This window comes from Carcharodon carcharias, chromosome 9 (assembly GCF_017639515.1).
Source record: "Carcharodon carcharias isolate sCarCar2 chromosome 9, sCarCar2.pri, whole genome shotgun sequence".
In the NCBI taxonomy this organism is placed as follows: domain Eukaryota; kingdom Metazoa; phylum Chordata; class Chondrichthyes; order Lamniformes; family Lamnidae; genus Carcharodon; species Carcharodon carcharias.
The window spans coordinates 120,886,244-120,913,525 of record NC_054475.1 but is presented as its reverse complement, the minus strand read 5'-3'; the positions used below and the strand labels follow the sequence as shown (position 1 = coordinate 120,913,525).

The window sequence follows — 27,282 nt, the reverse complement described above, 5'->3', positions numbered from 1 at the left end:
CTCTTTTCTTCTCCGCCGATGCTGCCAGACCTGCTGAATTTTTCCAAGTAATTCTGTTTTTGTTTTGGATTTCCAGCATCCGCGGTCTTTTGTTTTTATCAAAGTGAAAGTGGTGATTGTTAACTCCGTAAAGATGGAGGCATGTTCCACATAAAATTATCAAACAGTTTTGATTTCTTTCATTGTCTCAAAAGCTGTTTTAAAATATCAGTGAGAATTAAGAGTAATTATTTTTATCCATTGATTTATTCTTGTATGAAGACTTATAAGAACTGAAGAAATAAGAGTAACAGAAGGCCAGGCAGGCCCTCGAACTTGCTCCTCCATTTAGTAAGATCATAGACAACTTTCAACTCCACACTTTGCTTTACCCCTAAACCCCATGATTCATTTGATGCTTATATTGTATAACAAATTTAGTTGGTTGTTATATTAGCTACAAAGTCTGTCATTGTTTTTCCATCTATCAGAGCAATCAGGAATGTATGATGGCCATTTGTACATTTCTACTCTATAGCTCAACAGAAGAGAGCAGGCTGTACACCATGAGGCACATTGTGCCACGTTGAGTGATTTAGTGGATAGAAAATGTGCCATTGCTTATGGAAGCTGTCTTTTGCATTGTGTACCAAGGGTACTGGGAAGAAGCTCAAATTTTAATGTCTCTAATTCCCAATGCCTCTTCATGGAGGGCCAACCATTGTTGACAAGTTCAGCTACCCTGGTGTTTGCAGTGATGAATTCTGAACTTCTTGCATTACATTTTAACTGCTTATATTTTTGGTTTTTCCACTAGTGACTTCAGTGAAACAGTACAGTATTACACAGCAGGCAGTGTTCCACCTTCTCCACCTTCCCCTCAGCTAATTAGGGTAGGTGTCACATGGATGTCGTTGGAGTGGAGTAGACCCAGTGGTGTTTCATGTGACGAATCCATTACATATATCCTGGAAATGGAAGATGAGAGTTCAGTAAGAGATTTTAATTTATATTTATTAAGTAATATTAATCTGATTGGGAAAGTGAGATATGGGCACTTAATGGTATTGAACCAGATTCCACTGCATTACCTCTTGCTAATGTGCATAGTTGACCCAATGTCGTGAAATTGGACTACCCATCCCACTTCTGCGGTGACATGCAGACATTTCTCCCCATATACCCAGCAAATGTAGCATTGTAGACATTGATACATTCACTGCAACTCAACCAAAAGAAGGCACTCAGTAGTTAGCCTGGCTTGTTCTTAGCAACAGTCCCTTACCTATCATAAGGTGAAGAGAGACATGTGACAAGCTAGGAAAGAAGCCATTTGTAAGGAAATAACTTCAATAATCCATAAATCTGCATTAAAAAGTGTTCTGATTCTCTCCCGTGTCCATTCGTACCCAGAAAGAGAAATTGAGAAGTAGGACCACAGACTGCTGGTGATATTTACAAATTACCCACAACGATACGCCAAGTATGAAAACCATTCCACATGTATTCAGCTTCACTATTGCAGCCACTTTTGGCTGTAAGTCAGGTGTTTATAAGCTTAAAACTCATGATAGGATTTGAGTGCAAAATCCAAGTTTCCACAATGGAGGGAGTTCTCCAGTGCCAGAGTCCTAATTTTTGGGTAAGGTGGTAAATTGAAAATCTGTCCATCTGTTTATTGCACTATTTTAATAAAAAGATTAAGGGGATTTTCTCAAGGGACTGGCCAATATTTTTCACTCAGTCTACAACCTAAGTTGCTTTGTGGGACTTTGTTCTTTAGGATGAAGCTCTTTAGGACATCCTGAGGATGTGAACATATAAACAAATGGAAATTTGTTCTATGTATAAACGTATGTTAACCATGCAATGTGTGTACGATCTGCAGTGTATCTTGATATGGTGCAATTGTAAAACAATTAAATTTAAAAAGTAACATAAGTGCTTTGAATTATGCTTTAGAATCTTGCTCATTGTTTTAAACTGTATGAACATAAGAACAAGAGCATGCCATTCAGCCCATCAGACCTGCTCCATTTACGTCAGGGCTGATCTGTATTTCAAGGTGGATTTTTTTTTCTGTATTGTGAATAGCAATTTGTCTTGCACAAATTACTATTGGACACGAGCAGAGATTTAACTTGTGGAAATTGTTAACCTCTGACCAATTATGGACAGCACATTTTCAAATAGCAAACTATCCTGGTTGAAATTCACATCCCAGTGTAAGAAATGTGATCATTTCTGGTTTGTTAATCACTGTCATTTTTGGCTGGTTATCATAAGCAGTTATTGTAAGTTATATGGGTAGAAAAAAAGGAAATTGTGATTATTCTGCTAAGTTTTTTTTGCATGGCATCTGTTAAGATGTACAAATTGCAATTTGAACTTGTAAGATTGTTTGTAACTACATTTTAAATATTTTATAGGGTTATGGTTTTAAGGCAAAATACAATGGCGATGAGCTCACTTGCACTTTAAAAAATCTCAGACGGAGTAGCTCCTTCAATTGCAGAGTAAGTGCTATTTGCTTGTTCAAGCCTTATTTTTCTTTTTCTTTTAACACCACTGTCAATGCTCTTTGAATTGAGTTATCAGATTCAGATAATAAAAGGCATTAGTTCCCATGTGAGAAAAGAAAATAATCAATAATCAACCAGGGCATCTACTTAGTATTATCCAGTGGCCCCTATGTGAAAGTGTGTTGTATCCATACTACATCACATCTGGCTGTGATGCTTACTGTAGTTAAATAGTCTAAGAACTCCTGAGGCTCAAGTATCATAAATGGCCACTTCAGTGGGATATTGGAGGGCAGCTGCTGACGTGGAATTTCAGGAATTGAAGGCGTGAGATTCTGGCAGGGCTGGAGGTAACAGCTCTTTGATACTCTACTGTACTCTACTTGTTGCTACTAGTCTCAGTTTCTTTTCAGTATCTAGTGGCACAGGAGGTTGTTTTTACAATCAGGAGGTTGTTTTTACAATCAGATTTATGTTCTGCAACAAAGTCCCTTTTTTCAAAGCATGAACCAGTTGTCAGTTTGACTTTGAACTCCCTACCAGCAGAACTTGCTAGAGGTGATAGAGAGTCTCTCACCACTTCACTCCATTTCACTCACATGCCAATCCAGTATTCAGAAGCTGGAGTTCGAGCTTCCTGTTTGCCAGGACCATAGTGGGGGGATTTGAATGGGAGGGGGTCACTTCACTTCCATTAAATGCAAGTTCCCCACTGGCTGCCAACCTAGTATGAAGAGGTTGAAACTTAAGTCTCCTCTAGCTGGGCAGTGGTCTTTATAGTGTATCAAAATTTAGTTCAAAAGAATTGCTGACGGTAGCATTTTATCACAATCATAATGGCCAGTGTTGCAATCTCTGTGGTGAGAACTTTGACTTTATCCCCATGCAGTGGTATTGCAAGAGCATTCTTTGCAGGCATTTTCAGGGTAGAGCTGCAGTGATGTAGTTGTGCTGTTCAAGTAATCAATCCCAATAAAGCATTTTCACAGACATCCTAATCAGGAAAGGAAAAGCAGTAGAAATAAAAATCACTTTTTAAAATGTTTTACATAAAATGGGGGACTGGAACATAAGTGAAGGTAGAAACTGAAATAATCTGAAACTTTTTTTAAATGAAAAATAATTTAAGATTTCTAATTAATCAAATGGAGACATAACAACACTTGCAGAATGTAAAAAAATCAGGGCCAATACTGTTGTTAAAACCCAGTTACAGCAATGAGGAAATGGAAAAGCGCAGGTTCTTATCTAATTTAAAAGAATGTTGGCTCTGGGGGTTCGGAGCCACAGTGCAACCTGGAGCACTTAGTGGCAGACTACAATTTAGAATTTCTGCACTGGCCTGCGCATGTGCTACATCCTGAAGTTCACCAGTTTTAGAGGGGCAATGATAGTGAATGTTGCCAGTTCATCGTCAACGTCCCTCCACCCCAGACCTCCCTTCACTGCAAACCCAGGCCAATGTTTCATCTGTCTTTATGGGGATAAATGAACTGTGTACAGAAGTGTCATGTTTTCCTTCTTGCAAGCTCATAAAATTCTTTTGTTTTAAGTTAACTTCATTTTCTTTTCATTAATATGCAGGTATTTGCCTGTAATAGCGAAGGCAAAAGTAACCCTAGTGAGGTTGTGAAATATTGCACATGTCCTGATAAGCCTGGACCACCAAGTAAACCAAGTATAAAGGGAAAAGTTCATGCGTACAGTTTAAAGGCTTTGTGGGGTAAGCCACATCTGATCTGATGCATTGATGAAGTCCATAGTGAAAGAAACTCATTACAATGATTTCCTATAATTAAAATTGTGCTTTTTATTCTCCAGACTGTAGTTTTTATTGAATTATATGCATGTTGCCACTTTGCAACATGTGCATTGGTAGAAGATGAGCGCTGTATGTCACACTTGCAAGTGTCACATAGTAAATCCTTTCTGAAAAAGGGACTGTTAACCTGAAGATACCATTTGCCTCTTCAGTAGTATGTGAATGAAGCAGTAACAGGCAAGTGGGAAAACTACCAATGAAGAAGCAGCAGATAATGACAAATAGATAATGGCAAAGTAATAGCTTTTTCAAAAAAAATGGCCATCTTTTTTTCAGTTACTTGAGATGTAGAGATAAAGATTTATACGCGCGCGCGTGCACACACACACACTTGAATAATTCACAAAAATAGCTGTAACTTTACCCAAAACATTTTCCTTGCTTCTTGGAACTGACATTGGTTTTACTTCCAGAGGCCTAATCTCTAAAGACCTGGAGCTAGAGTTTTTGCTCCTTTCTTGGAGCTTGCTTTGTTCAGTTGGACTACAGTCTATAATGCATCGTAGTCGAAGCAGCTGCATTTCTTGTATAAATAATTTAATACACTTGCAAATTTTGTTTCACTAAGAATTACTGTTTTCCAGCCTTATGGTTATTCACATTTTTCTAATTTTCACGCTGCCAAAAAATCAATAGATGGTGTGTTGCCACTGCATCTATGGCTGTTTACTATGTGTAGAAAACATCAAGGAAGCGCTGGAAGCCTCACATGAAACAGCAAATAAATGTTATGTTGTTTTCATGCTCAGATATTTTATATCAAGCCTCCTTATTGATATTTTCACAATTCATTTACACTCCTGAAAATTGCATTACATAAATGGCCTACAATCGCCTTAGCAATACTCGCTGCTCACTGATTTTAATTTTAAAAATCTGTATTTTCCCACTTCAGTTTTTTGTCAGGTGAGATGTGAATTTTTTTTGCCTCCTTTTAATAGTATCCAAGTCATTTAAGTAGCATGCACTTCTGTCCCACGTGTCACACTTTTGATGTTGTATTAGAATATGGCCTGCAAAATCTGCTAGTTCATAAGTGATCTCTGGTGTGGTTCTCCATGTGGGTGAGAAAGAGTTTCTATTTAAGATTGGTATTTGTTACATTGCCCAATGATTTGGGGGAATAATTTTTTATGGGTGTAGAATAAATTACATGGATTGGAAAAGGCATGAATATCTGTAAGGAAAACATCAGGATTTAAAAGATTTGAGTTCAGGAACAAAAATAGTGGGGGTGGACATCAGCATTCAAGGTCAAAAACATCAAGGAATGGGCATTAGGGGAAAAATAACTCTTATGCGGAATGAGATTTAATTAGAGGGAGTTTAAATACAATATCATGACTGGGAATGAAAAAATCTATTTAGTAAATTGGAGGTTAAGAATGGGAATTCAAAACAAAGCTCCATAATGAGGAAAGGGTGGAACATTAAAAACAGAATTGGGAATTTAAGAGAAATAAAGCCAAAGAAGGGAGGTTTAAAAATAGATCTTGATAAACCAAGAAAAAGAGCATTGCGCAGAAGCAGCAATTAAAGAACATTAGCCAGTGGTTGGTGGTGGGTTAAGCTTAAGAGCAGGACAGGGAATTAAAATAGAAGCAAGTAAGCAGAGATTAAAAGCTGCACAGAGAGCTGGCAGAGCTCAGTGTGTTGTAGAGATGGTAAGATGTGGGGTTGGAAGTTGACTGCTTAAATCCTGTAGGATGAGGTGGAAAGAAGGAGCATTTCCTTGAAATGGGGTAATTCAGTCGTTTTAACATAGCTGGAAGAGAAGTGTGGCCAGACCATTTGAAAGGCAAAGGGAGCATGTTCCAAGCCTGAAGCAGCCAACGGCAAAGGGAGCATGTTCCAAGCCTAATCTAGGCAGGCAAAAGAATTGCAGTTGGCTTCCAATGTTGGCCTGTGTGGATAGCATAGGAGTTAGAAAAACCGGAGTTGATGCAAAAGCACCACCTACTGTTTGATCACTTGCAATAACAGTTTTAAAGAACTGACAAATATTAATACAGAAGTTTCCCATTATAAAATGTTGATGTAGCGTTTTTCCGTTATAAATGCTAGCATACAAATCATGACACAAAATGTGACACAATGGACTAACTTGTACAGGAAGTGGTGTCAAATACAATACCTTAATTATAGCATTTTATAGATGCCATATGTGTATGTAAAATATTTACAAGACTGTACCTGGAATAAAACATCAAGAGCAATCAGCAGACATTCCTAATATAAAACTCAAATTCTGGCAGGACTACAGCTTTAGAAAAGATTAGTGTGATAAAATTAAAGCACATGGGATTGGGAGTAGTGTATTGAGATGGATAGAAAACTGGTTGGCAGACAGGAAACAAACAGGAATAAACGGGTCTTTTTCCGAATGGTAGGCAGTGACTAGTGGGGTACCACAGGGATCGGTGCTGGGACCCCAGCTGTTCACCATATATATTAATGATTTAGATGAGGGAACTAAATGTAATATCTCCAAATTTGCAGATGACACAAAGCTGGGTGGGAGAGTGAGCTGTGAGGAGGATGCAGAGGTGCTTCAGTGTGATTTGGACAAGCTGAGTGAGTGGGCAAATGCATGGCAGATGCTGTATAATGTGGATAAATATGAGGTTATCCACCTCGGTAGCAAAAACAGGAAGGCAGATTATTATCTGACTATAAATTGAGAGAGGGGAATGTGCAACGAGACCTGGGTGTCCTCATACACCAGTTGTTGAAGATAAGCATGTAGGTGCAGCAGGCAGTAAAGGCAAATGGTATATTGGCCTTCATAGCCAGAGGATTCGAGTACAGGAGCAGGGATGTCTTGCTGCGATTGTACAGGGCCTTGGTGAGACCATACCTGTAATATTGTGTGCAGTTTTGGTCTCCTTATCTGAGGAAGGATGTTCTTGCTATAGAGGGAGTGCAGCGAAGGTTTACCAGACTGATTCCTGGGATGTCGGGACTGACATATGAGGAGAGATTGACTCCGTTAGGATTATATTCACTGGAGTTCAGAAGAATGAGGGGGGATCTTATAGAAACCTATAACATTCTAACAGGACTAGATGAGGTAGATGCAGGAAGGATGTTCCAGATGGTGGGGGAGTCCAGAACCGGGGTCACAGTCTGAGGATATGGGATAGACCATTTAGGACTGAGGTGAGGAGAAATTTCTTCACCCAGAGAGTGGTGAGCCTGTGGAATTTGCTACCACAGAAAGTAGTTGAGGCCAAAACATTATATGTTTTCAAGAAGGAGCTAGATATAGCTCTTGGGGCGAAAGGGATCAAAGGATATGGGGAGAAAGCGGGAGCAGGCTATTGAGTTGGATGATCAGCCATGATCATAATGAATGGCGGAGCAGGCTCGAAGGGCCGAATGGCCTACTCCTCCTATTTTCTATGTTTATTGATGTTTGGAGAACGATTATGGGTAAATTCCCTGAAATTAAAATAATGCTATATACCATGCTTTATCCAACTGCAGAACTGCTCCTAAGAGGATTAGAGCAAATTAATCCTTCATGTTTGACGGTTTAATGCTAAATCCATACAAATTGTGCCGCCTATACATACAATATTCCAGTTAAGGAGCTGCATTGATCAGTCTCTGAAAATTTTTTAAAAGAAATGCAGTTTCTACTTTTCTTGCTCAAAACATATTCAAAATCTCTAATCATGAAAGGAATTTAGTAAAAACAAAAACAAAATCTTATTTTGATATCATTATTGAAATGATCTTGGTTCTTGATCTTAGCTTCTTTAACGAGAAGCTAAAATTGATTCATGTTTGTGTAGTACCCATCAGAATTGTAACTTCTTGTGACACATATGACTTGACCTCCTGAGGAAATACCTATTTTCTCAATGTTTATTGTCTGAGATTCTAACTGATGATGTTGGCCTCAATGAAACTACTTATGTAGCCAGGTCCCATGCCTCTTAAAAAAAAAAAAATTGTTTAATTTGTGCTTAAAAAAAAATCCATCAAACACACTGACTTGTAGAAGAGCAAGCTTCCAAGACTGCTGGCTATAATGGCCAATGTGTTTGAGCAGTGTTGAGCAGTCAAGAGAATCCTAGTTATACTGAAATCTTTAATAATATTTTAGTTGGGTAAAAGATTTACATCTGTCTTCTGAAGTATTAGTCATATTTAAGTCATTTTTTTTTTCTTTTTGCAGACCCTCCAAAAGATAATGGCGGGTCAGAGATTACCAAGTATGTACTGGAGTTATCAGAGGGATTGAATGGTAAATATACTTTGTTATTTTTTACTCTGGGTCTTTGCAAATATATATGTTTGTCTGCCAAATTTTGTAAGCAGTGCAAAGCACCCCTGTTAGTTGTGGATTGGTGAAATGTGTGATGGTGGTGATTAACAGTTATGTTTGTCTCTTGCTACCTTTGTGTTTGCTGCTGATATCAGTTAAATCCAACTGTTTTCTTTCTCTACTTTGATACCACAGCTCTAGTTTCCTTGTTCATTTTCCCAGCTAAGAAAAGGAAACCAGAAGTTTTTTTTCCAAGAGTGCATTAGAAACTTATAAGAACTTAACTTTGCATATGTACATTCTAGATCCTGAACACAAACTGTATTAGTAAACATTTATGGTAGTAAAAGATGCATGTTAACAAATGAAATGTACTCAACTTGATAAGAATTTTGGCAAATTTGGGAAGAAAAACAGTTTTGGTTTATGAAACTTAAATAAGTGTAGCATTGGTTATAAATTTGTTTTCATTTTCAAAACAATTTTATGTAATTAGAAACATTTTTGCATCATTTATTTATCCAATGATAAATTGTCTTGATCCCCCCCTAGTTGACGTTTCGAGTCCTCATGACCCTTCAACAGAGCTAGGTGAATCCAAGGAAGGGGCTTATATTTCACCCCTTCCTTGGATTCACCTAGTTCTGTTGAAGGGTCATGAGGACTCGAAAGGTCAACTCTTTTCTTTTCCTGCCAGACCTGCTGAGTTTTTCCAGGTAATTCTGCTTTTGTTTTGGATTTCCAGCATCCGCAGTTTTTTTGTTTTGACATACACTTATATATTGCCTTTCACATTCTTGTGAGATTCCAAAGTGCTAAACAGGCTAATGAATTACTTTTGTGTATTTTCTGTTTTGTAAGCAAAAACACAACTGCCAATTAGTCAACAGTAAGGCCCTCAAACAGCAACGAGATAAGTGACCAGTTAATATTTATAATGCTGTTGGTTGGAGAATAAATATTGGCCAGGACAATAGAAATGCTCCCTGCTCTAAGATCGCAGAATCATAAAAATTTGCAGCACAGAAGGCCAATTGGTCATTAATGCCTGTGCTAGACAAAAAAGAGCTCTCAAGCTTCTTCTCTCTTTCCAGCTCTTGGTCCATAGCCTTGTAGGTTGCAGCACTTCAAATGCATATCTGAGGAGGGCTCCTGCCTCTGTCACCTTTTCAGGCAGTGAGTTCCTGATACCCTCCACCCTCTGAATAGGGTGATTTCTCAATTCCCCTCCAATCCTTCTGCCAAATAATCTAAATCCAAGGCCTCCAATTATTGATCTTCCTGCGAAAAGAAATGGGCCCCATATGCCTTCCTAACCAGCATAAATTTGGAGTCACAATCTCAATGCACTAAAGATGAACAATGTGTAAGCCTTCTACAGAAGGCTCTTGCACACTATTGGTGCTTGGCACTGGCTTAAGCATTATTTTAGTGCAAACAGGTTTGAGACATGCACAGTTTGTTGGATATCATGCACACTTAAACTTAATATTCGGTCTCTTCAACATCCTGAGCAAACAATGCTTGCATCTATGCTCTCCGAGCATGGCAGAGATCACGGAGGAGTGGAGCTGTGCGCAAATGTTAGTGAGCATAACTGGTGCTGTTGCTGCACTTTTTGCAGCTGCTGTCATCAGACAAATAGTGCTGTGTGATTTTGAAACTTCTTGCAGCATTCACTTTTGCATGAAGACCAGCCTTAACAAAGTGGTTTAGCGGGTGACAGCGCTTATTAAGCTGTATGGGGCACCTCTTAAAGGTTCTGGTCTAGTTTGCAAATGATCAGTCATTTGAGTAACATCAATGTTAATTTGTATTTTTCAGAGAATAAATGGGACATGGTGTACAATGGACCGGTCAAAGAGCATGTCTGTGATCATCTAAATCCTGGTACATGGTACAGAATGAGGGTTTACTGCATTAGTAATGGAGGACAAAGTCAGGTAAAACCAGTTATTCAGTCGTGTATTTTCTTGAAACATTTTGCTGAATCTTTAAACTCATCGAGGCAAGAGATTTCTATTTTGTTACCTAGTTGCGCACATCAAGTATGTTCAGGTCATGGAGAGAGCACACACTGTTTGAAGAATGAACTCAATCTCTGTAAATATTGCTTAACTTCACCTCTAAAGAAGGCTGCCTGTGGCCTTAGTGTCAATTCACAAGAAGTGCAGTGAAACCCCATTCAGATACTTATCACAAGTAAAACACTCAATGAAAAGAAAGAAGTCATCCACTCTGAATAGATAACTCCGTCACCAAATCTTATAGCTGTTAGAGATCTTTACTCCTAAATAATCAGAAAAATATGGTACAGCTAAAATTGAATCTACCTGCAGTAAAGTAAAACAAAGTGCTGGAAAAGCTCAGCAGGTCTGGCAGCATCTGTGGAAAGAGGCGCAGAGTTAACGTTTCGAGTCCAATATGACTCTTCTTCGGACAATAATATTCAGTTCTTTTGGAGATAGTAAATCAGCTTGTTAATTAAATAACTGCATTTTAACAATGTGCATAAATTCTCCACATAACCCATTTCTTGTCAGTTTTGTAGGTGACAGCTCTGCTCTCAGAGCTTGTGGCTGAACTGCTGTACACTTTTTCATAATTCTGAAAGCTATTCACTGATCTGCAGACAGCTGTGATGTCAAAAAGCAATGAAATTTCATGATTCATATGCCTGAAAAGATTCATAGACTCAGATGTTTACAGCACTGAAGGAGGCCATTCAGCCCATCATGTCTGCGCTGGTCAACAAAGACCTGACTACATTAACCCCATTTTCCAGCGCTTGAGCCATAGCCCTGGAGGCCTTGGCAACGGAAGTGAATATTTAAATACTTCTTAAATGTTATGAGAGTTTCTGACTCAACCACCCTTTCAGGCAGTGAGTTCTAGACTTCCACCACCCTCTGAATGAAAACATTTCTCCTTACCTCCCCACTTACCCTTCTACCTCTTACCTTAAATCTATGCCCCCTGGTTATTGACCCCTCCACTAATGGAAAAAGTGCCTCCTTATACACCCTATCTATGCCCTTCATAATCTTATACACTCTATCAGGTCTCCTCTTAACCTTCGCTGCTGTAAGGAAAACAACCCCAGCCAAACGAATCTTTCCTCATAGCTCTGACCCTCCAGCCCAGGCAGCATCCTGGTAAACCATCTCTACACCCATCTCCAGTGCAATCACATCCTTCGTACAATGTAGTGACCAGAACTGCATGCAGTATTCCAGTTGTGACCTAACCAGTGTTTTATACAGTTCCAGCATAACCTCCCTGCTCTTATATTCGATGCCTCAGCTAATAAAGGCAAGTATCCCTTCTTAACCATGTTATCTACCTGCCCTCCTACCTTCAAGGATCTGTGGATATGCACACCAAGGTCCCTCTGATCTTCAATATTTTCCAGGGTCCCCCCCATTCATAGTTTAATCCCTCTCCTTGTCAGCCCTCCCCAAGTCACTCTTTTCCGGGTTGAATTCCATTTGACACTGCTCTGTCCACCTGACCGGTCCATTGATATCCTCCTGCAGTTTACGGCTATCATCCTCACTATTTACCACCCTACCAATTTTTGTGTCATCCGCGAAATTCTTGATTGTACCCCCTACATTTAAGTCCAAATCATTTATGTACACCGCAAACAGCAAGGGCCCCAGCACCGAGCCCTGTGAAACAGACTTCCAGTCACAGAAACATCCCTCTACCATCACCCTCTGCTTCCTGCTTCTCAGCCAATTTTGGATCCAATTTGCCACTTTGCCTTGGATCCCATAGGCTTTGACTTTCTTGACCAGTCTGCCATGAGGGACCTTATCAAAAGCCTTGCTAAACCCCACATAGACCACATTAAATGCATTACCTTCATCAATACTCCTGGTTTCCTCCTCAAAAAATTTGATCAAATTTGTCAAACACGACCTTCCCTTAACAAATCTATGCTGACTGTCCCTGATTAATGCTTGTCTTCCAAGTACAGATATATTCTGACCCTCAGAATTCTTTCCAGTAACTTTCCCCGCTATTGTCCTGGTAGCATTAGCCTGAGCTACAACAGCTGGCCAATCAACTGATCTGGCTGTCAGTTCTGCCACCTACTTTCTTGAAATCTAGTCAAATTTACACTGAAGCCCTCCCATGTTTGCCTGGGGAACCGTTATAATTGGGACTACAGAGTTCTGTGTCTGAGAGCTTTACTATCTATTATACAGTGCACCTTATTCATGTGAATTTCTATTGAGCTTATTTTCATTCTCCCCCAGATTTTTGAGGCGTTGCTGTATTTGCATGTGCTCTGTTTGACTTCTGTCAAATTTCCTAGCTGCAGGGAGACATGCAGGATTGAACTTGCTTTCCTGCCAGCCTGCTCATAGACCAATGCACCATGAAGCAGCTTGGAAATGATGGGATGGGGTGCCTCTTGATTGGTTTCCAAGCAAGTTGAAAGTTGGGACCCTTACCTCCAACAAGCCATTTTGAAAGGCATCGGAGTGCTTCCTTTGGTGATGTACAGAGCAGGCTGTTGTGGAGGCAGGCACAAATTTACGTGTCAAATTGACATGTTTTGGACAGTAAGACAGTATTTTTAGGTGCATCTTTTTAAAAAAAAAAAAGTCTTGTGGAATTTTCCCTTATGTTAGAACTCTGAAGCCCTGGGCCTATGTATAAAGCATAAAAGGTAGTTGATGTTGAGAAACATGCAGCTATGAATCAGTGCTGCTTGCAGACCAGTGGTGGTCTTTACATTGGAATCTCCTTATATTTCCTGCAACATCTAATTTACACCAGTGCAAAGCTCATGTTATAAATAGAGCTGAAAATTTTTGAGTCGCATCAAACTGCACCATCAAATTGAATTTTAAAGAAAAATACTATATCTGGAAAATTAAGGAAACTTGAAAGATTCATTCATAATTTTAAATTGTAGCTGGATAATATAAGGAAAATGATGCTGTAACTATCAGTCTTTTTTTTTAAATAAACAGGTATCTGAAATTTTAGCTATACAGACTGCAGCTATCACTCCTGGACCTTGTCAACCCCTTCGTCTCTCTGGTAAAGCTAAAGCTAGAGAAATGGCACTCCGATGGGGTAAGAACTTTCCTGTATATGATTTGCACTTCTGCCTACACACCACCTACATCTCGACCTAATAGTTTCTTTTATGTTTATCATTCCTGTGCAGCACCACCAGTTGTAGATGGTGGCTCCATGGTCACAGAATACTCTGTGGAGATTGGAGAGCCAGGATGGGATGATCGAAGACTTGTCTACAAGGGTCCAGAGCTAGAGTGTACAATAGGCAGTCTTTTGCCAGGAAAAATGTACAGCTTCTGGGTAAAAGCTGCAAACAAAGTTGGGGTAAGAAACAAATTCAGACGACTGAGCTGTGTTTTTTAACATAACTGGAATGATTTTCAATTTAACAGTGGATATTAACGTGAATCTTCTGGTGATCATGTGATTGTGAATAACTAGATGTGTAACAGCACAATTTTTGGGGGATTGCATTTTAATGTGATTTTGAAAAATGTAATTTAGTGCTGTTCTCAAAAGTCATGTTTTAGCCACCCACCCATCCACTCATTTGTAGCTTAAAGTAGGATCTGAATTAATATTTTAGTACTCCAGGTAATACTGCAGTTTTTAATTAATTGTATTTTTCTCAAAATCTAAATAAAATGGACAAAAAAAACAAGTTACATAAAAATGACAGAACAGCTAAATGATTAATCCACACTAACATGTGAACAATATAAACATTAAGATAAAAGCAAAAAACTGCGGACGCTGGAAATCCAAAACAAAAATAAAAATACCTGGAAAAACTCAGCAGGTCTGACAGCATCTGCGGAGAGGAACACAATTAACGTTTGGAGTCCGTATGACTCTTCAACAGAACATGTTCCTTCCAAACTATGTTGATTTTACAATTGTCAGCAACTTTTAGTTCATGCTATTGTACGTTCAAAGAAATGCTGAACAGACCATTGTCAGGTTTGAGTCTATTATGAACTTTCAGACCATACTTTAAATTTTTGAACAAAAAACAAACTGTTAAATGGCTGCTGCAAACCATGTGACTTTTGGCAGTAGTAGCCCCAGATAATCCTGAGACTCACGCAAATACCTAATTAAATATGGACTTTCACAGCTATATGGGGAATTCACATCCTTTTAAGGATAGAACTTCTACAAAAAGACTACAGCATTCTAGCTGACTCACCAATTCTGGTTCACCACGGACAAAAGACGCATTGAAACTCAATGACAGTTAAACAATTTGAATGGGTCCCCATTGACCTCCCATTGCTTTATGATGGTCCCTCATCTGAACCCAGACTGGGTAAATTTCAAAGTATCAAGTGACAAACACAGGATGTTTATTGACCTGACCGCCTGCCTTATTTGGAAAAGGGCTATGGACTTGTAACCGGTCACATAGGTGAGTCAGCCACATTTGTTATAAAAACAAAAAACTGCGGATGCTGGAAATCCAAAACAAAAACAGAATTACCTGGAAAAACTCAAATGTCAACTCTTTTCTTCACCGCCGATGCTGCCAGACCTGCTGAGTTTTTCCAGCCACATTTGTTGCCTGTTTTTAAAACAGCAAACATGAGCTCTGCAGGGACAGAGAAACCATCAGAAAGTCATTGAACCAGCTGCATTCAACCAAGCAGCCAAGGTAATAAAATGCAATACCTTGAAAGTGGGAGAAGGACTCTTCTCAACCTGTTCCAACTTCCAAGTTCACCTGAGAATCAGCCTCCTAGAAATTCAACTACAAAAAGCCTCGCAGCTAACTGAGAAACCTCTGCTTGCAAGACCTTCAGCTAAAAGCATCAACATATCTAAGAAATTACAGATTTGCCACAAAAGAGAGACAGAGACAATTATACATTGTAATCATATTGTTTCTTTTTTTCATCCAATTGTTGTTTGTCTGATAGTGAATGTGATTGAGATATTGTGTTTTTAAACCTCTGGGGCAAGTGTGGTATAAAATTGAAAAAAGCTCGATGTTGGAATTACTTCAATTACTTAAAGGCATTATCCCTTGAGGGTAAAAATGCACACACCCCACATACTGTCCATGATCAATGTGTTTTTGTGAGAAAGTACATTCTGTCTATGACAATTGTAATATGATCATGGTATCTCTAATTGTAAATTGAATGTGTAAAACCAAGCTGTATGTTTCTTTTCAGGTTCAATATTTTGAAGTCATTAAATGGGGTTATCAAACCCGTGTCCCTATTTGGCAGTTTTGTCAATTATAGAATTGAGATGAAATGTCTGTGACATTTGATGTTGCCTTTAATTAACCAATTTTAAACTGCATGTGATTTGCTTCCTTCCATAGTATGGCCCACATTCTGTGAGGACTGATATCTCCACCGTAGCTGCCCCCCCTGACCAATGCAATACACCTGTAACCACGTGTAAGACAGCCACGTGCGTGCAAGTGAGTTGGGAGGTAAGCTTTTTAATATTTAAATTATTGAGTTTAGCAATTTTAAATAGTGAACTGTACAAGGATATCAATATTATGTTTTACGCTATTAGATGGAGTATATCAGATATTCCACTGTTATAGAATGTATTCCAACAGTTATATTATGATCATCAGGAAGACATTTTTCATTACGTTGGCAATTGTTAGCTGCCAAAACTGTCCTATCTACAAATTGTTCCATGAAGTATATTGTTCAAAAAGACTGCTGCCAACATTCAAATCTGATCACAACCACCTGCCTCCAAACTCTTATCTATCCAAGTGGGATTTCACACTGTGTTCTACTATATTAGATCTCAAGCTAAACATTATCCTTTCTCAAGTTGAAATAACTCATGTTCTCTCTACAATATGTTTTAATGACTAACCCTGAGCATTATCCTGCATAAATTGCTATCTTTTGGAAAATTCTATTGGAATAATTTGTGGGCTGGGTTAGGGGTGTAGAAAGAGTTAAAATTTTGACAAGTTAAGTTCAGATCCAAAGATTACTCTGTGAATTAATGGCAAGACTAGAAAACATCCAAAATAATAACAATGGCTGCAGTGCTCAGTTATGAAAATGATTTCACCTGGTGACTTGAACATGCAAATTACAGTTTCGAGATGCTACTTAATACTGTCACGACAACGTGTTTTATGCCAAATTATTATGCTTAATCCACCGGCTGGACAACCAAACTGAACTTTTAAAAACAGACTTTAAAACGCAAACTAAAAGTGTGACTTGAGGTTGCAACAAACATGGCTACCCAATTTGCATCGCTAACCCCCAACATTGTCACCCACTGAAATGGAGACACCACAAGTGCATTTGCCACCTATCAAGGACAGTGGTCTCAGGAGAATGAGTGAATCACGTATCCTGTCTCAATTAGCAAGGCATCAAGGCAATCACCTGGGAAATTCAACAGGGCTTCGCAGGCATTAACTCATCAAGGTACAATGGAACTACGCTAAACCAATCACTTGAACAACGGGATACACTCAGAGAGAGGATTCCCAAACATGAACTGATTAAGTTACAAAGCCGAATACACTAAGCATGACCATGTCTGAATCACTGGGTGATGGCCTTGTGACAGGCCCACCCTTGGTGTATTTTAACCTGCTTTCTCTGCAGTAAGCAAGACAAACAGCTGAGGCACTGATGAGAGAAGATCCGAGTGATGTTCCTTCTTCCCCCCTCTCTCTCTCTCCCTCTCCCTCCCCCCAACCCATCTTGAAAACTTTGAACCCTATTTGCTGACTGTGACCATCCAGGGGTGTCCCTGCTGCAGATGGAGATTTCTTAAAACAAAACAGCACTCTCCAAGAGAACTGCCATATCAGCCATCTACATCCTTAAATTGTCAGCATTGGGACCACTGAAGGAAAATTGCAAGACCACAGAATTCAGCCTGAAGCCATCCAAGTCACCAAACTACATACTGTATACTCCTTTTACTTTTCTGGACTCTATAAATTGACAATCGTTGTCCTTCCCCCATTCTCATTTATTGAAGTGCGTGTGTGAATTTTGTGTGTGTGTGTGTGTGTGTGTGTGTGCGCACATGAAAGTTGGAGCATATGTTATTTACTTGGATCGGTTTAAGTATAACAAAGCTAACTTGTTTCTTTGTTAAACTCAAGAAAACCTGTCAGATTAATTGTTTTATGATACAGCACGTAAACTGTTAAACACTTACTGACTTGGCAAGTATATCTTTTTAAAAAGAAAAACTGTTGCGGTCTAACGAGGAGAGGGAAAAGAGGTGAGCCATTCAGTCCCTTTCCCACTTGATCATAACAATGCTTTCGGAATATCTTCAATCTGTCTGAAAACCAACTGAATTCATTATGTATGATGCATTTCCCAGTTCTTGCCAGAAAGATAACGTGTGTCAATTATGCACATAATTGCTACATCATATACTTCCTACATCAGTAAATTCAGGGCCTTAAAGGATAGTCCATGAGTTGTGAATTTCCAGGACTTTTTGGTTGATTTATGCCACTGATGTTTGGATTTACAAACGCATTCTCGATCTTAGCCTCCCCCATATTTTCAAGAATTTGCTGGATTTGCACATTGAGTGCGGGGTCTGTCTTTGGGCGGGTAGATTCTCTTGACTATTGAATGGTTTTGAAAAGTTGCAAATTCAGTTTGAAGAGTATTTTCAATAAATGTCTGCTTTGTAGAATAACATGCAGAGCAGTTATTTGTGTTTCTTTCTCCTCAGTGCCCTTCATCTAATGGTTCTGAAGTCATGGAGTTCAGACTAGAATTTGGAGGCATGGAAGGTTGCATGCAGGTTATTTACTGTGGTTCTGCCCTTTGTTATGAAGTGAAAGCCCTGACACCAGCGACAGCATACTACTGTAGGGTTCAGGTATGAAAAATATCTTCAGACGTTTTAATGTAGGAATTACAACAAAGAGGGTGGAGTTTCTGGTTTTTCATTTGTGACTGCCACTTTTCCAGTTCTTTTATTCCATTATCACATTGTTGAAATGGGTGATGTGCACTTTGTTTCTTACCTCACTCAGGCTGTGAATGCTGCAGGTCCTGGGTACTACAGCAGCACTGCCATATGTATGACACCTGCCTCGGTGCCAGCTGCAGTGAATGTACTGCAAGTGATTGATGAAGATCAGCTTGAAATTGTTCTTCCTTCACCATCAACGTGCCTTGCTATTCAGTGGGAGGAGCCTTGTTGCCATGGATCTGAAGTCATTGGTTACAACATAGAATATGGAGATAAACAGATTGCAGCAGTCAGCAACGTCACAAATGCCATCATTGAGCATCTGCAACCAGATACATCATACAGGTATTTGCTTAGACTGAGTTGAACATATTTTCCAATACATTCAGTGAACAAATATAAAATTGAAAGTAGTTTTGAAACTACCATATCAGCCTGTATCAGCATTTGATGTGCCCTTTGTATTTTAGGATACGAGTACAAGCTGTCAACAGTATTGGAGCAGGCCCTTTCAGTCATTCCATTAAAGCCAAAACAAAACCACTACCTCCTGAGCCACCTCACCTAGAGTGTGCAGTTGTCAGCTACCAGAGCCTTAAGCTTAAGTGGGGGGATGGGCCCAACAAAACTTTAACCACGGGTTCAACACAATATACCTTGCAGATGGAGGACAAATTTGGAAGGTAAGTCTGGCTCCATTCGAACCCTATTTTCATTTAAGATAACAAGTATGGAAAAATTTGTCCGTGCGATGAACGCCAGGCCATCATTTCCATTTATTCCACTTTTATAGTGTCAAGAAACTATCATATTTTTCCTAACATTATTGTGGGATACTGTAAAGCAGGTTATATGTGTGTGTGGCTGATTTAATTGGGCTGGAGACGGTTGACTGCAAGGTTTAAATTGTCAAAGAAGTGAGGTGTAAAATGCATTTGAAATGGAGGTGAGTAAGCTAGGGGTGAGGCCTCAGCAGAGATGGTGTGAATGAAATTTGCATTTTTAGATAAGTGGAGAAGCCTTTGAATTTCAAAGGGACGTGGAAAATGTTTACAACTGGCAAGATAAATAAGGCAATGTTATTATGTTAATTTTTCACAAAAGTGCTGGCCATAATGGCAACATGAAAGTTTTTTATATTGGGAAAAGTAACTTCTAAAGGCAAGTTGAAACAATGGGATTTACAGACCAAAAAGGGACAAATACATTTAAAGAAGGATAAAAGGTTATGTGACGGGTGGCCGTGAGAGATCTTGAAACAAGCTTGGGGAGGGAAACCCTCTAGCCGCCCTGCAGAAGGTTGCTCTTCCAGTAACCTAAGTTGTGTTAAAAGCTTTTGGAATACTATTGTCCAATGGATGCTTGTGGTATTGTTGCTGGATAACTTAATTTGGAATCTATTTGGACTGTTGCCTTAAAGGGGGTTTGTATTTGGGCGTCCGGTTAAGTAGAAATTTTGCGAACTGTTATAACCTTGTAATTGTAATTGCTTTTCTATTAATTGATCAGTTTATTTATGCATTTATCTATCTATATATAGAACCATAGAACACTACAGCACAGAAAAACAGGCCATTCGGCCCTTCTAGTCTGTGCCAAAATATTATTCCGCTCGTCCCATTGACCTGCACCCAGTCCATAACCCTCCAGACCTTTCCCATCCATGTATCTTTCCAACTGATTCTTAAAACTTAAGAGTGAGCCCACATTTACCACGTCAGATGGCAGCTTGTTTCACACTCCCACCACTCTGAGTAATCTTGTGTGTGTTTTAAGTTTATTCTTTTGTTAATGTTTTAATTTAATCTTTAAAACCTCTAAAGGTGGTAGTAGACTCATTACTTCTGACTTGTGCGCAAAGTTTCTTGTAATGAATACAAATTGCAAAATCGTCATGATAGCGTGACCAAGTTTCCCTTGTGGATTTGGTCAGCCTGACACATACCACCTGCCATATCACAACAAAATATTGTGGTTCAAACCACAGTATTTTGCAACAATCTGGTAATATGGATGTCAGGATTTAAGTTAACTTTACCAACTGAGTCAAGAGGTCTGTTGACCCTAACAGGCCTTTAACTGATGGCATTCCTGCAGAGGGGACAAGAACCAATGACGATATCTGGAACCAGGCAACCTACTTCATGCTGTTACTGACAGTGTACTGTCAGTGTACTGACAGCTGAACAAACCTAAGTATCACTTGTTCTGATAATTTATTGGTTCACTGTATTGTGATAATGCCATCTCTGGTCTCTATTGAGATTCTTGGAGTAAACTATGCCACCTATTGATCTGATTTATAAATAAGGCTCTAATTTATGTAGTGACATGTTTCACATGCTTGTGGTTTGTCCATGCCGAAGAAAACATGCATTTCCATTGTTTACTAATGTGACCTCCAACTGGCGTGTAGTGTGAATATTTTATTGTATACATAGCTAGTTTTTTAAATTTGGTGGTAAAGTAATACAATTTACTTTTAAGGTTAGTGCTGGCTGTTTAGACTGGCTTTTATAACTGCTTGGATATAATTTTACCATCTGCATATTTTTCAGGTTCATTTCTATCTATAGCGGGCCTTGTCATACATATAAAGTCCAGAGACTGAATGAGTCCTCAGTTTACAACTTTAGAATTCAAGCATACAACGATGCTGGAGAAGGACCATTTTCTGAAGTTTACACTTTCACCACAACCAAATCTCCACCACCTCCACTTAAAGGTAGATATCTGTGCAAAGCCTTTTTTCTCGAATAGGTGTCAGGCTGGGATTTTCCGTGCCTGCTGGCATCAGGTGTGTTCAGTGTCGTGAGTGGACAATATGGCGCCGATTGGTTTCATGATGGCATGAAACTAGTTCTCATTCATCCGCTTGGCATTCACCGCCATCGGATGTTGGGAACCACATTGTAATACATCAGTATATCATTATTAGGCCTGCCCGCCGGAATCTTTCCCCCCCCTCCCCCCACCTCCGGCCTCCCGGCTGGATTGTCTGTCCAGGTCAGTGGGAAAACACGCCGACATTTTTCCCAACAGCATGTAAGCGACTTGCACCTGGTGGACTGCACTTTGCTTGGAACTTCTAGGTTTGTTTACCTACCTTGATTTAGTCAGCGCTTGTGATCATCAGTGCCAGGCTTCACAGCACCACATCACTTTTAGAGGGGGCTCAGGGCAGGTCTCTATCTACCAGATTAGCCATATCTGGGTGGCTTTTCAATGGCTGCAGGGCCAGGGCTTGCTTGGCGAAGGGGGAAAAGTGGCCTCAAGAGAGGCAAGAAGCTGCAGGACAAGGGCTGTACTGGGGAAGGAGGGTTATCCAGGGTGTGTGGGCACATGTTGATCTGTACAAGTGCCCTGAAGATACGGTGAGGGCTGAGGAGGCAGTCTCCAGAGGAGATGAGGCCAGATGAACATGAGAGGGTATGTGTGTGAGAATGGGTGATGGTGTCCCTTGAGCTGGCAATGAGTGAGATACCAATGAATGTCTGATGGCCTTGAGCCTGAGAGTTTAGAGTGATGAGATAGTTGACATACCCTGGCTGCACGGATGAGATCATTCATCCTCTATCTGCTTTGGATGGCCAGCCTCTTCCATGCAGCATTAGCACTGATCACCACTGCTACCGCCTGCCAAGCCTGGTTGGTCACGCCGCTATCCATCCTGCAGCCAGAGCAGGGGTAGAGGACATTGGTGGCAGGCCTCCACGGTGTCCAAAGGCATTCCAATGACACATCACTAAATCTGGAGGCTGCAGTTGCCTTTCGTGGACATCTTCCCTGCAGTTGTCGTGGTCTGGAAGCACTGAGATGGCGCCCGGCTTGATGAAGCAGCGAGTTGATGGTGTGGTGGGCGAATGAGAGGCCACCCACCATGGAAATCGCGTGTTTCTCCGGAATGCATTACTAATGTGGTGGGTTTGGTGTGAAAACCCACCATTGCGGCCGATAGATAAAACATTGTTTTACTGGCCCACTACTGCACTTAGTGCAAATCTGGGGCGATTCAGCCCTCAGACTCTGACAATATGAAATTTTCATGCTTTCCTTCTGAGAAAGTGGCAACCCTTTAATTCATTTAATACCTAGGTTTTACTCACATGGTTTACTAGCACCCTGGAATGAAAAGGGACATTGAATCACTATAGCAAATTACAAACATATTTTTCATGCCTTAAGAAAGGGTTTCTTGGAAGGTTACTTCTAAAAATGTCACTGAATCATTATTTACTTTTAGGCAATTATAGTGTAATAAAAGATAGTGAAATAAAGCAAAAAAACTTAATGGCCTCTCTCTCTGGAGTAATAACATGAACTGATGGAGGACTGAAGTTTTACAGAGGAAGTTATCATTGTGGCCTGATGTAATAGTTGTCTTCTATCAATCATGTAAAACATGAAATACTTGTACTAAATATTCTCAAATGAAAAGGTTTGTGTTGCTCCTAATCTTATGTGAAATTGATAGACCATTTGATGAAAAGTCTACATTTCCCCATTGCCTGTAAACATCAATGCGAATTTCTGTAAGTGTCTTAATTTATCCCTAGTTAAACACTTATTTCTGCTTTCACAAAACACAACTGTCAGTGAATGTAGCAGAAGAATGCTATGCTGCACTCAAGATACTTCTATTGCCTTCTATTGCAGTGTCACTAAGTTGTATTAGATGCAGAGGCATTAATAGTGGTGTGTACTACTTTCCCTAAGTGCTTAGATGATAGTTAAACAGTTGACAGACTCTTTGATGAAGTAGTTTTGTTATTCGTCCTCCAGTTCTCTTTATTAGGTATAGCCTAATATAGAACGATCATGGAAGAACTTAAAATGCAGTAATTATCCAGACAAATACATGATTTCCCCTGTTCCATGCCACATAAATGCACCACCCCTCTAATTTTCCCTTGTTGATTTGAACTAGTCTTTTAATAAATACAATAAATTGCATAAATTGAAATAATGAGAAGATCTGGTCAAATTAACCTTAGGCTTGACAATTCAAAGTAATATATCAGTGACAAAAGTGGCATTGAACATGTCTTGCATAGTGTGGGAATTAGAACTAGGGAAATAAATACTCAAAAGTTAACTGAGTATTTCCTTTAGGTTTGAATTTATAAGTGAGTGAGTGTCAACAGAAGAAATCACTGATTTTTGTTGACTTTTGGATTTTCTGCTTTGCCTAACACTTAATTTTATGTTGTAAACAGATGTGTTTTTTAATCCCTTGCAGCTCCCAGAGTACAAATGTCGGAAGAAAACATTTGTGAAATCACGTGGGAAGCACTACAGCCAATGAAAGGGGATGCCATTGTTTACACACTTCAGATTATTATTGGGAGAGATACTGAGCAGGTAGTGTTACATTTTCCTGTAGGAGTCTTGAATGTACCAACACGTCTTATAAAGTGGAACACTTAATGCTTGTAACACTTTTCCAGTCACAGTTGAGCTTTCTGTGTCAGTCTTGAATTTGAGTTGACATTTCCAATTTAACAGAAGGAGCTAGATGTTACTGTGCTACAAGATCATTTGTTACACTGTGAGATGATGGTTTCACCAAAGTGATCTAAGCCTCCCAACTCCATCTCTCAGGTCTGTTTGTTTCGGTCAACAAAAGCTGTGGTGAACAAGTTAGGAATTGGAAAAAAAGTGTTTTTTTAAACTTATCCAAGTTGTTCATTTCTTGATCTTCAGCAAAAACAATTTGCCAGTATTTAACCCAATGTTAAAAATAAACCAGTTAGTCAGCATCCTTAACCACCTCGTTAAAAATGCAATAAGTAAATGGAATTGTATCATGAATATTTGTATGTTACCTACTGGCTAAATAGCTTCTTTCTTAGATCACATGAAATGCATGGGCTCTGTATAAATATATAGTTAATTCAGACTCCAGCCATGTGAAAGAAGGCATGAAAATAAAACAACAAATTGATTAAGGGTAGTTGACATGAATTTGGCATAAATTAATTCATGAAATCCTTGAGCTTTATCTCATCTGACCATATGCTCTCTATTGTTCTTTGAGTGACTTATTAATTTAATACAGGCTGCCTCCCAGTAACACTGTTTTTGGATTTTTGCTGTAATTTCAAACTGGAGATTTCATTAATTTTTCCTGTTTAATGTATAAACATTTCTTTCTTCTTTTTCCATCTCGCAACTACATGTGAGTAATGAGTTTTTAGAGGGTGGCAAAATGGCCAGTATACTGGAGAGCTACCCATTCTTTTAGTACTGCTGTGGGATGCAGTATTAATCATGTATCTGAACTACTAGAATGGGAAAGAGGAATGTGTTGCATTTTAAACCTTCACTTGGTATTGGTGCTTCATATGCAATGCCACAGGAGATTTTTAAGTAAAACTGAAAGTCAACAACACTCTTGCTCAGCTCTGAGAACTCAGCAACTCCAACATTAAGAAATCTGAGTTTCATGGCTATGGAGCACTAGCTTGGATATAGGGGATGGAGGCAAAGGCAAAATTTAAAAAAACATTCGTGCCACTGATAATTGGCTGAGATTTTAACTTGATCTTGCCAATGGAGCAGTTACAGCATGGTGTCCCATGAACTTCATAACATGGATACTGTATATTTAAACATTTAAATTATTTTAACAAAGAATCCATCCCTGTTCATTTTTATAAAATGACATCAGTAATGAAGTTGTAGAGTTACTAATTGGGTCTCAAAGCTGTTCTTGATCTCGCTAATTGAATTCTACCAGTCAATTGATATTCAGTTTGGTCATTATTGTTTTAAGATTCTTGGAAAGATAATTATTTTAATAAATGTATGTATTTCAGTGGTCACAATGTGTTCAGACTGGAAATTCTGCTTGGGTACATGACCAGTTTCGTTTGCCAAAAGTCACGATCAGTAATTTACAGTCTTACTTTTGCCTTTTAGATTGTATTTTAGCTACCACATAGTCCATTTAACTTTCTTTAACATTGAGCTTTGAAGTGTGTAACCTTCTTTTAGTTACTCTGTGCACTTACAAATGTGTACTACCTGATTCCTTGTGAAATTGCATATGGGAAATAAAGCTTAAACACAATGGATTACTGAAGCTATCACTGTAATAGCATAAGTTTTTTAATGGGGAGAATTTAAATTACAGCGAAGAGCCATTGACTTTTTTGACATTTGTTATGACCACAGAAGATGCTATTTGCTGAGGAAGCCAGATCCCAAAATGAAACCTTTCCTACTGATTGTAAACCTTTTTTTTTCGTATTTTGAAAATGAGAAGGAAAATCTACTGACCCCAAAAGTATAGAACTCCAGTGACACCTTTAGGATGTTAAACGTTAAAAGATTTATTAAAAAGGGAAAAAAGCACATAAGATAAAATCCACACAGTTAAAACAGTCTGACAGAACAACCCCCAAAACATCCACTTGGCCAAAATGCACAAGTAAGCTACCTTCTTGGCAACAACTCCCTTATAGATCTTAACTATAAAAATCCATTAATATTACCCAAGGCAAATAATTGTTGTCACTTTAACAAAGGTGTACTACACAACTCCTCAAACACTTCCACTCAGAGGTGGAAATCCAAAAGGAAAGTTTCAGACTGCTTTCTGAAAACAGACTTTTCTGGCTTGAAACTGGGTGGCTGCTTCAAATTCACAATTTTTGCACGTCCTCAGCACACAGTTCTGATTTCAGTGCATTTCCCCTACTCAGGCAGCCGAAGGCTGCGCTGGCCCACTGAAGGTGGTGTTGAACCTTGTCGTTGATATCTGCCTGTGTTGACAGTACGCTCCCAAGGTATGGAAACACACAAATACAATTCTTTACAGAATACCACATATACCCAAAAATACTTTTTAAAAATCCATCATCTCACATTATACAATCACAGTATGAAAATGGAACCAACAGACCATCAAAAAACCTCATGTAGTACCACTTATACTATAGGTTACTGTTGACCATTACAGCACTGCTAAATAATAGGGTAGGAATACCAGTAGATGAATAAATTAATACAGCAGTAGGAATAGCAATTAATTTTAAAAATGAAGCAGCAGGCACTGGTGAATTCATGACGAAGTAGATTATTTAGTGAATTAATAGACCTTTGAGCATGCCAACACATCAAAAACTAAATGGAGAAGCAGGCATAGTGAATTAATCAATTAATTGAACACTTGGCATCAGCAAATTAATAAATGAATGAAGCAAGGAACACACTGGCTCTCATTCAATCAATGGAGCAACAGACAGTGACGGTTAAATAATGGAGAAGCAAACAACAGTCTCACTTAGTGAGCATTATCATGGTACATCTACTGGTATATAAATGTACATATGTTCCTGAACCAAATCTGCTTCTGGCTGATAAAATTGATATCTGAGATTGGTGTGTTAACTTGAGGTTTGAGATGAAGTGGATGTGTGTCGATGTCACTCAGGAATTGAATACTGGCTATTGTTGACTTAATCATGGAAACCTTATATATCTGTAATTTCCCCCCATATCATGCCTGATTTGAGTGGTTATAGTCCTTATTGAACAAAAAAATTCTGAAGAGCCTTGCACAACCATTGGTCATCCCAAAACGGTTTACTGCCAGTGAAGTACTTCTGAGCTATCATCATTGTTGGAATGCAGGAAATGTGGCAGCTTTTTTGCAAATAGTAACTCTCATAAACATCAGTATGTTAATGATT

General features: G+C 39.1%; 1 protein-coding gene across 2 annotated transcripts in view; it reads left to right on the top strand.

Annotated features, from left to right (window-relative positions):
* LOC121282022 (fibronectin type-III domain-containing protein 3A-like) overlaps positions 1 to 27,282 on the top strand; it is a 156,271-nt gene that overhangs the window by 126,201 nt on the left and 2,788 nt on the right. For both annotated transcript variants that reach the window (XM_041195356.1, XM_041195355.1), the window contains 13 exons: positions 797 to 971; positions 2,409 to 2,495; positions 4,086 to 4,224; positions 8,507 to 8,575; positions 10,421 to 10,539; positions 13,585 to 13,690; positions 13,785 to 13,960; positions 15,966 to 16,079; positions 18,341 to 18,490; positions 18,648 to 18,931; positions 19,057 to 19,269; positions 21,145 to 21,311; positions 23,826 to 23,947. In XM_041195356.1, coding sequence (XP_041051290.1) covers positions 797 to 971; positions 2,409 to 2,495; positions 4,086 to 4,224; positions 8,507 to 8,575; positions 10,421 to 10,539; positions 13,585 to 13,690; positions 13,785 to 13,960; positions 15,966 to 16,079; positions 18,341 to 18,490; positions 18,648 to 18,931; positions 19,057 to 19,269; positions 21,145 to 21,311; positions 23,826 to 23,947 — 1,921 coding nt within the window. The remainder of the gene's footprint in view (positions 1 to 796; positions 972 to 2,408; positions 2,496 to 4,085; positions 4,225 to 8,506; positions 8,576 to 10,420; positions 10,540 to 13,584; positions 13,691 to 13,784; positions 13,961 to 15,965; positions 16,080 to 18,340; positions 18,491 to 18,647; positions 18,932 to 19,056; positions 19,270 to 21,144; positions 21,312 to 23,825; positions 23,948 to 27,282) is intronic.